The sequence below is a fragment of the Scyliorhinus canicula genome, chromosome 23, assembly GCF_902713615.1.
Source record: "Scyliorhinus canicula chromosome 23, sScyCan1.1, whole genome shotgun sequence".
In the NCBI taxonomy this organism is placed as follows: domain Eukaryota; kingdom Metazoa; phylum Chordata; class Chondrichthyes; order Carcharhiniformes; family Scyliorhinidae; genus Scyliorhinus; species Scyliorhinus canicula.
In genome coordinates, this window is record NC_052168.1 from 26,056,532 (window position 1) to 26,074,269 (window position 17,738).

Below are 17,738 nucleotides of genomic sequence, written 5' to 3' on the forward strand. Positions count from 1 at the left end.
TCAGGGAACCATTTGAGCAACTCTTTTCGAAGCACCCTCCCTTAATCCTTAGAAATAGAGAAAAAAAAATGAGTCCTCTCAAAAGCCGTTATCATTTTTAAAGCGTGTGTGGGGGCGGTACGGTCGCACTATGGGCGGCACTGTAGCACAGTGGTTAGCACTGTTGCTTCACAGCTCCAGGGTCCCAAGAGATATGGAAATAGGGTCAGATTTAGCTATTGTGGGGGGGCGGGTGAGTGGAGCAGTGGGGCTGGATAGAGGGCCAGCAATAGGTGGAGATTGAAACGATTACCTTTGTTCTGCCATTAACACAAAAGAGGAGGAGGTGGCATAGTGGTATTGTCGCTGGACTCGTAATCCAGCGACCTAGGGTCATGATCTGGGGACAGCAGGTGATGGAATTTAAACTCCATAAAATATCTGGAATTAAAAGTCTAATGATGACCATGAAACCATTGTCGATTGTCGGAAAAACCCATCTGGTTCCACCAGAGAAGGAAATTTGCTGTCCTTACCTGGTCTGGCCTACATGTGGTTAATGCTGGACGCCCATGTTCCATGAACAAATAAACAAAAAATTCTAATCTCTTAATTTGACAGCACGGTAGTACAATGGTTAGCGCAGTTGCTTCACAGCTCCAGGGTCCCAGGTTCGATTCCCGACTTGGGTCTCCGTCTATGCGGAGTCTGCACGATCTCCCCTTGTCTACGTAGGTTTCCTCCGGGTGCTCCAGTTTTCTCCCACAGTCCAAAGGTATGCAGGTTAGGGGGATTGGCCATGATCAATTGCCCTTAATGTCCAAAATTGGTTAGGTGGGGTTACGGGTATTGGGGGTAGGGTGGAAGTATGGGCTTAAGTAGGGTGCTCTTTCTAGGGGCTGGTGCAGACTCGATGGGCCGAATGGCCTCCTTCTGATAAATTCTATGATTCTTATTGTGCTGCTATCAACACCATTCTTAGCCTTGATCACCTCCATTTACATTCCCTTTGTCTTTCTGTCCACAACATCTTTGTCAATTTCCAGCTCTCATTGGCCCTCTATCCAGCCACACTGTCAATACGTCCCCTACAATCTGACTCTATTTCCAGTTCTCGCTAGCGTTGACAAGGAGTCCAGCCTCGAAACATTAGCTCCCTTCTCTCTCCATAGATGCTGTCAGACCTGCTGAGAGTGTCCAATATCTTTTGTGCCTGTTTCACAATGCATTAATTGAGATTACCATGCACAAATGTACTGGCACATGGGACCTGAGTGCACTGCGCTCGAAACAAGACTGCCTTGAAGCGTAAGGCTGTCACCTTGTGGGCAAGGCCCGCCTAATGTTGTGAACTGGCTGGGGTTAATTCTTGTGGATTGTACAACAGGACACAATGATTGCTCTGTCCCAGCTATCATTGATTTATGCCCCTTCTCTACTTTTGTGTGTTTCAGGAATATGAAGCCCTGACAAAGAATGAAGACTGTCACCCTGATGTTTGGGTGGACCTAGCGTGTACTTTCTTTTTCCTGGGGATGTATAAAGAGGCTGAGGAAGCAGCAATGAAAGGTGACTCCTCCAGAATGGAGAAGCTTAAATGGGATTTTGATATAATAAATGTCAGATCGTCAAAACTGTCTCCACTGACAGGTGGTTCAGCATCCTGAGAACACAGATTTAGAATAATTGATAAAAACCAGAATTGAGATGAGGAAAAAATGTATGCAATTATCATGATCTGGAATGCACAGCCTAAGAGGATGCTGGAAGCACATTCAATAGTGATTTTCAGAAGGGTTGGGATCTTTGTTTAAAAAAGAAGAAATTTGAGGGGCTATGAGCAAGGGACAGAAGACAAAGGCATGCTTGCTTTCATCAGCCAGAGCATTGAATATAAAAATTAGCAAGTCGTGCTGCAGCTGTATAGGACCTTAGGTAGGCCACATTTGGAATATAGTGTTCAATCCTGGTCTGCACAAGGGCAGCACAGTGGCGCAGTGGGTTAGCATTGCTGCCTCACGGCGTCGAGGTCCCAGGCTCGATCCCGGCTTTGGCTCACTGTCCGTGTGGAGTTTGCACATTCTCCCCGCGTCTGCGTGGGTTTCGCCCCCACAACCCAAAGATGTGCAGGGTAGGTGGATTGGCCACACTAAATTGCCCCTTAATTGGAAAAATGAATTGGGTACTCTAAATTTATTAATTTTTTTATTCTGGTCTCCACACTACCAGTAGGATGTGGAGGCTTTGGAGAGGGTACAGAAGGGATTTACCAGGATGTTGCCTGGTATGGAGGGCATTAGCTGTGAGGAGAGGTTGAATAAACTTAGTTTGTTCTCATTGGAACGATGGAGGTTGAGGGGGGACCTGATAGAAGTCTACAAAATTGAGGGTCGTGGACAGAGTAGATAGTCAGAAACCTTTCCCAGTGTGGAAGAGTCAATTACTGGGGGCCATAGGTTTAAGGTGCGAGGGGCAAAGTTTAGAGGAAATGTCCGAGGGAAGTTTGTTTTACACCGAGGGTAGTGGGTGCCTGGAACTCGCTGCCGGAGGAGGTGGTGGAAGCAGGGACGATAGTGACGTTTAAGGGACGTCTTGACAAATACATGAATAGGATGGGTATAGAGGGATACGGACCCCAGAATTGTAGTAGGTTTTAGGTTAGACGGGCAACATGGTCGACACAGGCTTGGAGGGCCGAGGGGCCTGTTTCTATGTTAACTTTTCTTTGTTCTTTTGAATGATGCTAAATTGAGTAACTCTTTCAGAAAGGCAGAATGACCTGCCTCTGTGCTATTTGTTTTACCAGAACTGCATTTTAAAGAATAGTTTGTTGATTGTAAAGCATTTCTTTCCTGTGAGACTCTCTTCCAACGAGCTGTGTACTCGTTGCTTGCAAACTTTGAAGAGAGAGGAACATAAATCTTCAACGGTGATGAGAAATTGAAATCCGCTCCTTCTATTTTCAGCTCCTAAAAGTCGATTGCAGAATCGCCTGTTGTTTCATTTGGCTCATAAGGTAATCTCAAATTGTTGAACATACAAAGGCAAATGCTTCTGGAAACCTTATCCACCTCTTTGTTACATCTAGACCCGAGTATTGCAATGCACTTCTGGCCAGGCTCCTACATTTTACACTCCCTAAACTTGAAGTCCTCTCTTCCCTCCTTTAAATTGATCTTTAAAACCTACCGCTTTGGCCAAGCTTTTGATCTTCAACCATAGTATTTTACATGAATATCTGTCAACTTTTGTTTGAGGCACGTTGGGGACATTAAAGGTGTTTTATAAATACAAGTTATTATTGTACATTGTATACAGATACTAGTTGGACAATTGTTTGTCCTCTGTATACTTGTGCCCCCACTCTCTCTTTCTATCTTTTATTGCCTTTTGTCTATATCTCCCTCCCTCCCTTGCACCCTCCCTCCCTTGCTCTTTTCCCTCCCTCCCTCCCTCCCTTACATCACCTTTCTTTGTTCCTTCCCCATGTGTGTGCTTTTCTGTTCACCTTTCTGCATGGCTATCGCATACTTTTTGACTTTTTTTTCTGACTGGCTTTTTTATTCCACTTTCTATTCAGCTCTTCCACATTATTTTTCAGTAAGTCCCTCCTTCCCTCGATCACCTTTCTCTTCTGTTTGTCTCCCTCATTTCTAGTCATGGGTTAATTTTATTGGATAATTTATTTCCTTGTATTTTGTGCTAGTTCAGCGACGAGAAGAGGTTGATGAACTACCACCAGAATTTACAGGACATCACTGAGGATCAACTCAGTTTGGCTTCGATCCACTACATGCGTTCCCATTACCAGGAGGCCATTGATATCTATAAGCGCATCCTACTTGATAACCGGTAATTTCTATCCCTGTCCTTGTGTTTGGTGTTCGGTGAACATATAGGTGTGGAAAATGCCAAGTTACTGGTTACATGAGAAGGAGACACCAGAAATGGATGGAGGAGCGGTAGCATTGCAGATGTACTGACACCCTATTAGCCAGTTAGTAACAGTTCAGTACACGGGCCAAGACAGTCCAGGTAGGACATGTGTAGATCTAGTGAGTCGTAACAGGTTATTAATGCGTCCACAGGACCCATTGCAGAAGTGGTAAATGTGACAATTTAATCTAACCCACCTGGAACAAATGATTTCATTGTTTTCACTGTGGGAGGACAGAGAACAATACAGCACAGGAACAGGCCCTTGGGCCCTCCAAGCCTGTACCGGTCATGATACCAACCTTTGCCAAAACCCTTAGCACTTCCTTGTACCATATCCCTCTATCCCCATCCTATCCATGTGTTTTTCAAGATGCCTTTTTAATGTATCTGCTTTCACAACCTCCACTGGCAATGTGTTCCAGGCACTCGCCACCCTCAGCGTAAAAAGAATCTGCCTCACACATCTCCTCTAAACTTTACCCCACGGACCTTAAACCTATGCCCCCTGATAACTGACCCCTCCACCCTGGGAAAGAGTGCCTGCCCGTCCACTTTATCTATGCCCCTCATAATCTTGTAGACCTCTATCAGGTCACCTATCTACCTCCGTCTTTATAATGAAAACTGTCCAAGTCTATTCAGCCTCCCCACATAGCTAAAACCCTCCAGACCAGGCAAAATCCTGGTAAACCTCCTCTGCACCCTCTCCAAAGCCTCCACATCCTTCTGGTAGTGTGGCGACCAGAATTATGCGCACTTATTCCAAGTACAGCCGTATCAAGGTTCTTTACAACTGTAGCATGATTTGTCAGCTTTTATACTCGATGCCCCGTCCAATGAAGGCAAGCATTCTGTATACTTTCTTGACTACCTTGTCCACTTGTGTTGCCACCTTCAAAGATCTGTGGACCTGCACGCCCAGATCTCTCTGACCTTCCAAATTCCCAAGAGTTTTGCCATTTACGGTATATTTCCCCTCTGTTAGACCTACCAAAATGCATTACCTCACATTTGTCCAGATTAAACTTCTCCGCCCAAGTCTCCAACCTATCTGTGTCCTGCTGTATCCGCTGACAATTCTCAACACTATCTGCCACTCCACCAACTTTGGTGTCACCCGCGAACTTACCTGACACTTTCTCAGTCCTAACGTTCAGGACCAAATGATGCAGTTGAACCGACACGGAGTGTCTCGAGAGTTTTTGCTGAGCAGACGGGTTTGTGAGCAATTTGACTGAAAATTCTCACCTGTCATTGGCCTGTTGCCGCTGCTGTTCATTGGCTTTGCTGTGATTGGTCCAGGAGAGCAATGTGACGGAACATTTCCTTGTTAATGGTCCAGGACCATTGCTCATCAGCAAAATCGTCCCTCAAAACTCCGTCAACATTTTTTGTTTTATAAATTTAGTTTACCCAATTCTTTTTTTTTCTCAATTAAAGGGCAATTTAGCGTGGCCAATCCACCTACCCTGCACATCGTTTTGTGGTGCGACCCACGCATACACTGGGAGAATGTGCAAACTCTACAAGGACAGTGACCCAGGGCCAGGATCAAACCCAGTGCTGTGGGGCAGCAGTGCTAACCACCATGCCGCTCTGTCAGTGAACATTTCTATTCTAACCTTTGGTGATGGGTTCTTAAATCTGGTTGAAGTTATCACTAATTCAAGTCCTATTTCTATTTTTTTATAAATTTAGTGTACCCAATTCATTTTTCGAATTAAGGGGCAATTTAGCGTGGCAAATCCACCTACCTTGCACATCTGTAGTCTGTGGGGACAAAACCCACGCAGACACTGGGAGAATGTGCAAACTTCACACGGTCAGTGACCCAGAGCCGAGATCGAACCTGGGATCTTGGCGCCATGAAGCAGCAGTGCCAACCACTGCGCCACCGTGCTGCCCCCAACTAATATTTCAACCAGGCTTATTCTTGCATTTATAAAAAGCGTAACACCTTTTTGGAGCTTTCAATTGCATTCAACAAAATGTGCCAGCTACATTTCAGTTCATATCATTTTGCTAAAAAAGAAATGACTCTGAAGGTCAGCTACTTTTCCCCATTCCAATTCCTGTGACCCTATGCAGCCTCATTTGTTGACCTCTTAGTGTTTCCCTCTGTTTATCTTTGAACATTTTTTTGCACACCGTTTTAACTTTTTAAAGTTATTGTCTATATGCTAACTTTGGTTGATTGGTTAGTGGGGGAGGGGGAAGAGAGAGAGAGAGAATGGTCGAGTCCTGGACCGGCACAATGGTGCAGTGGTTAGCGCTGCTGCCTATGGCGCTGAGGATCCAGGTTCGAGCCAACTGTCTATGTGAAGTTTACACATTCTCCCTATGTCTCCGTGGGTTTCACCCCCACAACCGAGAGATGTCCAGGTTAGGTGGATTGGCCACGCTAAATTGCTCCTTAATGGGAAAAAATAATGGGTACTCTTTTCTTTTTAAAAATGCCTGAACAAAGAATGGTGGAGTACGTTGAGCTGGAGATGTACCCGTTGGTGGCCATTTTTGGGGTGTCGGATTTGCCGGTGCTGCAGGGAAGGATGAAGGCAAATGTCTTGGTCGTTGCCTTGCTAATAGCCCGGAGGCTAGTCTTGCCGTGTAAGGCTTCGGCCCTGGTTTGGCGACCTGATGAACTTTTTTGTACCATGAGAAGATCCAAGTGTGCCATGACGGGGTCGGTGGATGAGTTTTTACTCGAGGTGGTAGATGTTCATTGCCTTTTTCAGGGAACTGGTTACCATCAGCTTTTGGGGTGGGGTTCAATCTATTGTGGTCTTTGTGAGGTGGTGGGGGGGTGGTGAGGGGGGTAGTCTTGGTTCGATTCCCGTACCAGCCTCCCCGAACAGGCGCCGGAATGTGGCGACTAGGGGTTTTTCACAGTAACTTCATTGAAGCCTACTCGTGACAATAAGCGATTTTCATTTCATTTCATTGATTCCTCCATCAAGGGGAAAACTGGGTTGGGATGGGCTATGTTGTATTGGGGTTATTTTTGTAATAAAGAAGGTTTTGTTTGAATAAAAATGATTAATGAAAACGAATAGTCCAAATCTGGAAGTAGTCAGAGGTCTACAGCATAGAAAAGGCCCTTCGGCCCAACACGTTCATGCCAGTCAAAAACAACTCCTAACTATTCTAATCCAACCTTCCAGCCCTTGGCATTACAAGTGTACATCTAAATACTCCTCACATGTTTTGAGGGTCTCTGCCTCCACCGCCCTTTCAGGCAGCGAGTTCCAGGCTCCCACCACCCTCTGGGTGAAATAGATTTTCCTCACATCCCCTCTAAACCTCCTGCCCCTTATCTTAAATTAGGGTTAAATCTGTGCCCCCTGGTTATAGGGGCTGGTTTAGTACACTGGGCTAAATCGCTGGCTTTTAAAGCAGACCAAGGCAGGCCAGCAGCACGGTTCGATTCCCGTACCAGCCTCCCCGAACAGGCGCCGGAATGTGGCGACTAGGGGTTTTTCACAGTAACTTCATTGAAGCCTACTCGTGACAATAAGCCATTTTCATTTCATTTCATTTCATATGATTCCTCCATCAAGGGGAAAAGTTTCTTTCTGTCTACTCTATCTATGCCCCTCATAATTTTATACATCACAATCATGTTTCCCCCTCGGCCTCCTCTGCTCCAAGGAAAACATTCCCAGTCTATCCAATCTCTCTTCATAATTAAAACCCTCCAGCCCAGGCAACATCCTGGCAAATCTCCTCTGCACCCTCTCCAGTGCTACAACATCTCTCCTATACTGTGGTTTCCAGAACTGCACACAATACTCTAGCTGTGGCCTAACCAACATTTTTTTCAGTTCAATCATAACCTCCCTGCTCTTAAACTCTAGCCTTGGCTAATAAAGGCAAGTTTAATTTATGCATTCTTTATTTTTTCCTATTTAAAAATGTTTTTATTCAAAAGTCCTAGAGTGGGACTTGAACCCAGAACCTCAGAGGCAAGTGTGCTACCAAAAGATGAGCCACGGCTGATGCTCTATTCCCTCCCTTCCATTCACTCCCCACAACCAACAGTCCAAAGATGTGCAGCTGAGGTGGATAGCCATGCTAAAATTGCTCCTTAGTGTCCAAAGATGTATATGTTTTGGGGCGGGCTTTCAAGGATCGGGCGGGGTGTAGGCCTGGGTGGGATGCTCTTTTGGTATGTCGGTGCAGACTTGATGGGCTGGATGGCCCCCTGCTGCACTGTAGGGATTCTGTGATCTATGAACCCCCACTCCACTCCCGTCATTATTATTGCAATGCTCATCTTTCAAACTAGAACCTGCTTCGTCAAACTTGCTAACTTTTGCCTTCATGTTTTGCCAGGGAATTCATGGCCTTGAATGTGTATGTAGCACTCTGCTACTATAAGCTGGATTATTATGATGTTTCCCAGGAAGTTCTGGCGGTCTACCTGCAAAATTACCCTGACAGCACCATCGCACTGAACCTGAAAGCCTGCAATCACTTCCGACTCTACAACGGCAAGGCAGCAGAGGTAACCACCTGAGCTGAGGATACAGACTTAAGTTTTCCTTCATTCTCATCACAGATCGTCCCTCTTACATGTCAGCCACCCAGGTTCTTTGAGAGATAGTAGGATCCCAGGAAAGCTATTTGGTTAATCGTGCCTGTTGGAGAGAGTAGTGGAGAGCAATCATTTTGGTGGAATCATTTCAGGACCAATTGAATATGCCAAGGGGCATTCTGGATTGGCTAATTCAAATGGGCTGAAGAGTTGCCAGTAATTACCTTGTGAAAGCATATTTTTCAACATTAATAAGATTTTAATAACAACTTGTATTTATAAAGCACCATTAACATAATAAAGCTTCCCATGGTGCTTCATTGCGGCACTAAATCTGACACCGAGCCACATAATGTAATATATGGGCAAATGACCAAAAGCTTGGTCAAAGAGGGTAGCAGATGAGTGTGAGAGGTGTGGGCGGGGGCCAGCGAATCACGCACAAATGTTTTGGGGTTGCGAAAAATTGGGAAGATTCTGGGTGGGAGTGTTTGCGGTCTTAGCCAGGATAGTGGAGGAGGAGGTGGACCCGGGCCCTTTGGTGGCGATATTTGGGATTTCGGAGAAGCCGGAGCTCATGGAGAAGAAGACGGCCGATGTCTTGGCCTTCGCCTCTCTGGTTGCACGGTGGCAAATTTTACTAGTGTGGCGGTCGGCATCACCACAGGGTTGGGTGACCTGTACGATTTCCTGCGATTAGAGAAGATAAAGTATGAGTTAAGGGGCTCTACAGGGGGGTTTGAGGAAAGGTGGAAGATGTTTGTAACCGTGTTTGAGGGGCTGTTTGTCGTGGGGGGAGGGAAGGGTGAAAAAGGAGAAAAATCTGTACTGACTGTATCGTTGATTGTTGGGAAGTATGTTTTCCGGGGTGTTTATTCGCTGTAACCTATTTTGATACATGTTCGTAATAAAATGCATTTTTTTTAAAAAAGCTTGGTCAAAGATGTAAGTTTTAAAGATGTCTTAGAGGAAAGTGAACTAGAGAAGTTTTGGGGAAATTTCAAAATCGCTTGGTGAACAGGGGTGACAGAGGAATGGGATTTGGTACGAGTTAGAACATGGGCAGCTAAGTTTTGGGTGGACGTGGGTGGTAAATCAGGGGCGCAGAGTCAGGCCTGGAGGTAACAAAGAGCAATTGCTTTCACACCCAGATGTCCACCATGGCTCAGCTTCGGCACTTGAGTCAGAAACATGCGCACAAACTCTGACTGCAGTGCAGCATTGAGGGAGCCACCTTTTGGATGGGAAACTAAACTGAGTCTTGTCTGCTTTCTCAGGAGGAAGTAAAAGATCCGATGGGACGATTTTGAAGACAAGCAGAGGATTCTCCTCATTGTCCAACCAATATCTGTCCCTCATTCAACACCCAAAGACAGATTATCTGATCGTTATCACACTGCTGTTTTTGTTGGATCTTGCTGTGTGCAAATTGATTGCCATGTTTATCTACAATCACAAAAGTAGCTACACCTGGTCGAGCAGTGGTTAGCACTGCTGCCTCACGGTGCCAAGGGCCTGGGTTCGATCTCCGTCCCGGGTCACTGCCTTTGTAGAGTTTGCACAGTCTCCCCTTGTCTGCGTGGGTTTCAACCCAAAGATGTGCAACATGGGTGAATTGCCCACGCTAAATTGCCCCTTAATTGGGGGGAGAAAAGAATTGGGCACTCTAAATTAATTTTTTAAAAAGGAATGACACAGCCATATAAGTTGCCCGGTACATAGAATCGTAGAATCCCTACAGTGCAGATTGAGTACTCCACCCAAGCCCACTTCCCACCCATCCCAACAGCCCGCCAACCTAACCCACCCATCCCCTTTGAACAATTGAGTGGCAATCTAGCATAGCCAATCCACCTAACCTGCACATCTTTGGACTATGGGAGGAAACCGGAGCACCCGGAGGAAACCCACGCAGACACGTGAACTCCACACAGACAGTGACCCAAGGCTGGAATTGAACCCGAGTCCCCAGTGAGGCAGCAGTGTTAACCACAGTGTTTTTATTTTTGTAAAATTTGTGATAGATTTCAGCTCTGAAAGCTTTTTAGAAAATAAGCACCTTTTTGTTTTATCAATTTTGTGTTTCTTCCCCAGGCAGAGCTGAAAAATCTGATGGACATTGCATCTCCTGTGTTTGATTTTGCGAAGGAGCTCATTAAACACAACTTGGTATGTATATAAGCATCTCCCTGCACGTTTATTGACCGTTTAAAAATATTTACTTAGAATCCCTACAGTGTAGAAGGGGGCCATTCGGCCCATCGGGTCTACACCGACCCTCTGAACAAGCACCCTACCAAGGCCCACTCCCCCACCCTATCCCTGTAACCCCACCTAACCTTTTGGACACTTGGGGGCAGTTTATCATGGTCATTCCCTCTAACCTGCACGTCTTTGGACTTTTATCCTGGAGATGGGGGCGGCATGTTGGCATAGTGGTTAGGACTGCTGCCTCACATCGCTTGGAACTCGAGTTCAATTCCGGCCTTGGGTCACAGTCTGTGTGGAGTTTGCACTTTCTCCCCGTGTCTGCGTGGGCTTACTCCGGGTGCTCTGGTTTCCTCCCACAGCCCAAAGTTGTGCATGTTGGGTCGATTGGCCAAACTAAATTACCCCTTAACGTCCAAAAAAGATGTGTAGGTTAGATTAAGGGATTAATGGGATAGGGCAGGGTTTGAATGAAGTTCTCTTTCAGAGGGTCCGTGCAGACTTGATGGCCTCTTTCTGCACTGCAGGATTTCTATAAGGCAACATTTATTGCTGTGAGGACATTAAACATCAACCACACCGTACCGGATTATAATCATGTTTGTTTTAATATAAAAGATCCCTCGTTGTTAGTGGAATCACACCTCCAGCGAAATATCTTTTCCTCACAGTTTACAAATTGAACAATTGTTGTTGTCTCATTTGGTTTCAGAATATAAGTTGAGGACTTTTGTTAGTTCTGCTTTAATTCCTCTCCATAGATGCTGCCTGACCTACTGACTATTTCCAGCATTTAAAATTTTTATCTCAGACGTTAAAGAATGGGTATTCCTCAAAATAATAGGGCTAAAAATACTTATTGGCACTCATCACAATGAAAAATGCAACTACTAATGCGAATAATTTAACATGCATGCACTTTGAATTCACCAGAGAATTCAAAGACATGACATGTTTGAGCTCAAAGAATTTCAAGGCCCTCTCAGGCTCTCCGGTATCTCTCCTGACACCCGTTCTTTTATTCTTTTTGTTTCAATCCAGTTATGTGAGAATTTGTCTATCTCATAGGATTACCTCATTCCTTTCGCTGCTCCCTGATCAATAGCAAGTACAAGTCCCCAAACTTTGCCATTGCTTCACCTCGATTGAAGTGTTTATCAAATCATTCAACTGGAGACCGTTACAGAGAGATTGGGCATTCAAGAATCGGCCAAAATGTGGCTTCTTGAATCAATTACCAAAACATGTCCTGGGAGGCCATTTCACAGACTGAACTATTTCCTCTATCTTGTGTTCCTCTGGAAAAGTGAAAGATATTTCGCAATAGAAGATCCCAGAGTGCCTACCCTCAACAAAAGCAGCCTGGTATAATATAATAATCATTATTGTCACAAGTAGGCTTACATTATTTTGATTTGATTTATTATTGTCACAAGTATTAGTAGACAGTGAAAAGTATTGTTTCTTGCATGCTGTACGGACAACGCATACCGTACATAGGGAAGGAAGGAGGGACAGCAGAATGTAACATTACAGTTCAGAGCTAGGATGCAGAGAAAAGATCAACTTAATTAACACTGTAATGAAGTTACTCTGAAAGGCCCCCAGATGCCACATTCCGGCGCCTGTTCGGATACACAGAGGAAGAATTCAGAATGTCCAAATTACCTAATAAACACGTCTTTCGGGACTTGTAGGAGGAAAGCGGGGCACCCGGAGGAAACCCATGCAGACACAGGGAGAACGTGCAGACTCCGCACAGATAGTGACCCAAGCAGGAATCGAACCTGGGACCATGGAGGTGTGAAAAAACAGTGCTAACCATTGTGCTACCGTGTCGCCCAGTTGTTCCTGCTGAATCATTTATCAGCTAAAGGGTGTGCAATAAGTCTCAATTCCCACTCCCTTTCCAACAGTAACTCACTAAACAGCTCAAAGTTAACATAATATAATTAATACAAGCAGAAATATCAATGCAACTTTTCCTCACTGCCCTGTCATCCCTTGATGGCCTGAAAATGTATCTAAGGCCAGCACAAATCATTCTTTAATAAATATCATGTATCCAACTCTATATTGTCAAGCAAATTTCTGCCTTTTTGGTTATGTCATACAATGAAAAATATTATTCATTACACATACTGTCAAATGTAATTTTAAGGGTGGCACAGTGGTTAGCACTGCCGCCGCACAGCACCAGGGACCAAGGTTCAATTCTGACCTCGAGGACTGTCTGTGTGGAGTTTGCATTTTCTCCCCGTGTCTGCGTGGGTTTCCTCTGGGTGCTCCGGTTTCCTCCCACAGGCCAAAGATGTGCTGGTTAGGTGGGGTTATGAGCATCGGGTCAGGGAGTGGGTCGGTGCAGATTCGATGGGCTGAATGGCCTCCTGCACTGCAGGGATTCTATGATTAGTTTAAATTTGTTTTTGCCAGCCTAATACTGAAATATCTCAATAGCCTCTAATCTCAATCCAGTTTCTTTGTGTAGTTACAAGTGTTTTGCTGGAGGTCCCTTTTCCTACCATGGGGGAGGGGTGGAATTCTTCCACTTCCTAGTCTCTCATTTGATCCCTATCTCTGAACTCAGCATTTGAGTCAGTACAATAAAGTACCTGTTTCTCTTGGTAGTCAAAGAACTAGGTCTCTTTCCCACATTATCATCTTTTCTGCAATTTCACTAACCTCATCTGTGCGACTGCCTCCTCCTAACCAATGATCTCTAAATCTCATAATAGTCTTATTTTGAACCCATCAATGGCTTTGATATCCCTTTGGCGGGCAGGTCCCTGGATTGCATCCAATATTCCAACCACTGATCTCTCCCACAGTTGGAACGTTTAGTCAGATATCCTTGAGCTGTAGCTTGGCCTGTGTAGCTATCACTAAATGTTATCTTCGTGGCAGTGATGTAGCTCGGGACTTTACCACTTCTGTAAGTAGTTAAGACGCTGGTAGAAAATTAATAAACTAGCTTCTAATTTGCCATTAGTTACCAAATGGAGAGAAGCCGCCCACTTAGCATCTCCAGTTGTTTCATAGGTAGCAAGTCGGGTGTTAAATCCATAAGTGGCCAAGCTTGCCATATTTAGCGCAGGAGTCCGAGAGAGATAACATTTTCCTGGTGTCAGTTTTATTGCAAGTTTAAAATAAAACTAGATTAAACATTTGGTTTGACATTGCTCCTTAATTCTGGTGTAATCAGTGTGTTGAATGTCATGGCACTGTGTTTTCCCTCTCTGACTTCTTCAGGTGGTGTTCCGGGGCGGGGAGGGCTCCCTGCAGGTCCTCCCACCGCTTATTGATGTCATCCCTGAAGCCAGGCTCAACCTAGTCATTTATTACCTTCGGCAAGGTAGGTACTGTGCCGCATGATGAAGATAGCAAACACTCTGCCGCTGCGAGAGATTTAAATTAGTTGATTGGTAGTACAGAACTTGAGAATTGTTGAAAAAAAGAGACCAACTATCCGTTTAGTACTCATCGGGCTAGTTTGCAAGAAATTTCCAACAGTAAAGATGGAACAACAATTTATACTGCATGAGAAGAGAGTGCTGATAATTTTATAATGTTGAGTCTGATTGATGGAGGTGTTGCCAGAGAGAACGCAGCACGGAATAGTTAACTGCCCAATTTTGTTCAAACTCGAACCAGATAGGCCGACTCTGGTTTGTGAAGGACCGGGCCCTGTGGGTCGACATGTGAAGCTCCTAGCATACGCTCGGCTGTGGCCTGAGCCACACTGCACGCCTAACTGACAACCTTAAGTTGGTTTTCAGGGTGATTCCTGGCACAGTCAAGATTGTTTAGCACATGTCCAATCGCAGAATCACATTTAATGTTGGACACTGTTTTGAGTTTTGCAAACATGGGCTAGTTGGGTACGGTCAGACGTTTGCCTGTTGCAAACAGATGAAAGGATCTGCTGTTTGATATGATGCACCAATCAAAGAACAATACAGCACAGGAACAGGCCCTTCAGCCCTCCAAGCCTATACTGACCATAGTGCTTGCCTAAACTACAACCATATGCACTTACAGAGTCCATATCCTTCCATTCCCACCATAGGCAGCATGGTTTTGTGCAGGGAAGGTCATGTCTTACAAACCTAATAGAATTCTTTGAGGAAGTGATAAAGTTAATTGATGAGGGAAGGGCTGTAGATGTCATATACATGGACTTCAGTAAGCGTTTGATAAAGGTTCCCATGGCAGGTTGATGGAAAAGTGAAGTCGTATGGGGTTCAGGGTGTACTAGCTAGATGGATAAAGAACTGGCTAGGCAACAGGAGACAGAGAGTAGTGGTGGAAGGGAGTGTCTCAAAATGGAGAAGGGTGACTCGTGGTGTTCCACAGGGATCCGTGCTCGGACCACTGTTGTTTGTGATATACATAAATGATTTGGAGGAAGGTATAGGTGGTCTGATTAGCAAGTTTGCAGATGATACTAAGATTGGTGGAGTTGCAGATAGCGAGGAGGACTGTCAAAGAATACAGCAAAATATAGATAGATTGGAGAGTTGGGCAGAGAAATGGCAGATGGAGTTCAATCCAGGCAATTGCGAGGTGCTGCATTTTGGAAGATCTAATTCAAGAGCGGACTATATGGTCAATGGAAGAGTCCCGGGGAAAATTGATGTACAGAGAGATCTGGGAGTTCAGGTCCATTGTACCCTGAAGGTGGCAACGCAGGTTGATAGAGTGGTCAAGAAGGCATACAATATGCTTGCCTTCATCGGACGGGGTATTGAATACAAGAGTCGGCAGGTTATGTTACAGTTGTATAGGACTTTGGTTAGGCCACATTTGGAATACTGCATGCAGTTCTGGTCGCCACATTGCCAGAAGGATGTGGATGCTTTAGGGAGGGTGCAGAGGAGGTTCACCAGGATGTTGCCTGGTATGGAGGGTGCTAGCTATGAAGAAAGGTTGAGTAGATTAGGATTGTTTTTGTCGGAAAGACGGAGGTTGAGGGGGGACCTGATTGAGAGGTATGGACAGGGTGGATAGCAACAAGCTTTTTCCAAGATTGGGGGTGTCAATTACAAGGGGTCACGATTTCAAAGTGAGAGGGGGAAAGTTTAAGGGAGATGTGTGTGGAAAGCTTTTTACGCAGAGGGTGGTGGGTGCCTGGAACGCTTTGCCAGCGGAGGTGGTAGAGGCGGGCACGATAGCATCATTTAAGATGCATCTAGACAGATATATGAACGGGCAGGGAACAGAAGGAAGTAGACCTTGGAAAATAGGGGACAGGTTTAGATAAAGGATCTGGATCGGTGCAGGCTGGGAGGGCCGAAGGGCCAATTCCTGTGCTGTAATGTTCTTTGTTCTATTCCTATATTTGTCCAGATAGAGGGCAGCACAGTGGCGCAGTGTGTTAGCCCTGCAGCCTCAAGGCGCTGAGGTTCCAGGTTCGATCCTGGCTCTGGGTCACTGTCTGTGTGGAGTTTGCACATTCTCCCGTATTTGCGTGGGTTTCGCCCCCACAACCCAATGATGTGTAGGCTAAGTGGATTGGCCACGCTAAATTGCCCCTTAATTGGAAATAATAAATTGGGTGCTCCTAAATTTATTTTTAAAAATACATTTATCTAGATGCCCTGTAAATGCTGCTATCGTACCTGCTCCCACCACCTCCTCAGGCAGCGTGTTCCATATATTTACCACCCTCTGTGTAAAACAACCTGCCTCGCACATCTGTTCTAAACTTTTCCCCACGCACTTTAAACCTATGTCCCCTAGTACTTGACTCTCCTACCCTAGGAAAGAGCATCTGACTATCCACTTTGTCCGTGCCATTCATAATCTTGTAGACCTCTATCAGGTCGCCCTCAACCTCCGTCGTTCCAGTGAGAACAAACCAAATTTATCTAACCTTTCCTCATAGCTAATGCCCTCCACACCAGGCAACATCCGAGTAAACCGCTTCTGTACCCTCTCCAAAGCATCCACATCCTTATGGTAGTATGGAGACCAGAATTGTACACAATATTCCAAATGAGGCCTAACTGAGCTGCAACATAACTTGCCAATTTTTATATTCAGTGGCCCGACCGATGAAGGCCAGCATGCCGTATGCCTTCTTGACCTCCTTATCCACATGCGTTGCCACTTTCAGTGATCAGTGCACATGCACACACCCAGATCTCTCTGCCTGTCAATACTCAAGAGTTCTACCATTTACTGTGTAATTCCTACATGCATTGGACCTTCCAAAGTGACTTCATCTGCCATTTCTCCGCCAAGTCTCCAACCAGTTTATATCCTGCTGTATCCTCTGACAATCCTCTTCACTATCCGCAACTCCACCAATTTTTGTGTCGTCTGCGAACTTATTAATCAAACCAGCTACATTTTCTTCCAAATCATTTATATACACTATGAACAACGAAAGTCCCAGAACTGATCCCTGTGGAACGCCGCGAGTCACAGCCTGGGGTCAACATTTGGCCAGATATGTGAAGTTTGGGGAAAGTATAACCTGTTCCAAAGTTGGGCCCCCAACAGATAACCTGGATTTCCCCTGTGAGCTGACAAGCGGCTGTGGCTGTCAAGTGTTCTCTGCTTTTATCCCCCCCTTCCTGTTTTTTTCTCTGTTTATCTGTGACCACCTTGCTTTGCTAACACTCCGATATCTTGTTACAGATGATGTGCAGGAGGCCTACAACCTGATCAAGGACCTGGAGCCAACCACTCCTCAGGTATGCAGATCTTCTACGTCTGTTCAGTGCAGCCCGCGAATGACTTGCACGATGCCGACATTTATGGGCAAATGATGATGGTTAGCGACTGGACGGTTCAACGTGCTGAGGCTACTGGAATGTTCTCAGTGTGCTTGTTTAACCAATTTACACATTTGTTCAGCTAATCCTGTGCATATTTTGGATTTTTTACATTAATTTGTGGTACCCAATTAATTTTTTCCAATTTAGGGACAATTTAACACGGCCAATCCACCTACCCTGCCAACTTTTTGGGTTGTGGGGGTGAGACCCACCCAGACGGGGAGAATGTGCAAACACCACACGGTGACCCGGGACCAGGATCGAACCCGGGTCCTCAGTGCTGTGAGGCAGCAGTG

The 17,738-nt window shown here is 45.4% G+C and overlaps 1 protein-coding gene across 1 annotated transcript in view; it reads left to right on the forward strand.

Annotated features, from left to right (window-relative positions):
• ttc26 (tetratricopeptide repeat domain 26) overlaps positions 1-17,738 on the forward strand; it is a 78,264-nt gene that overhangs the window by 12,182 nt on the left and 48,344 nt on the right. The window contains exons 4-10 of the mRNA XM_038783621.1: positions 1,434-1,548; positions 2,946-2,995; positions 3,686-3,831; positions 8,251-8,422; positions 10,547-10,621; positions 13,910-14,012; positions 17,303-17,358. Coding sequence (XP_038639549.1) covers positions 1,434-1,548; positions 2,946-2,995; positions 3,686-3,831; positions 8,251-8,422; positions 10,547-10,621; positions 13,910-14,012; positions 17,303-17,358 — 717 coding nt within the window. The remainder of the gene's footprint in view (positions 1-1,433; positions 1,549-2,945; positions 2,996-3,685; positions 3,832-8,250; positions 8,423-10,546; positions 10,622-13,909; positions 14,013-17,302; positions 17,359-17,738) is intronic.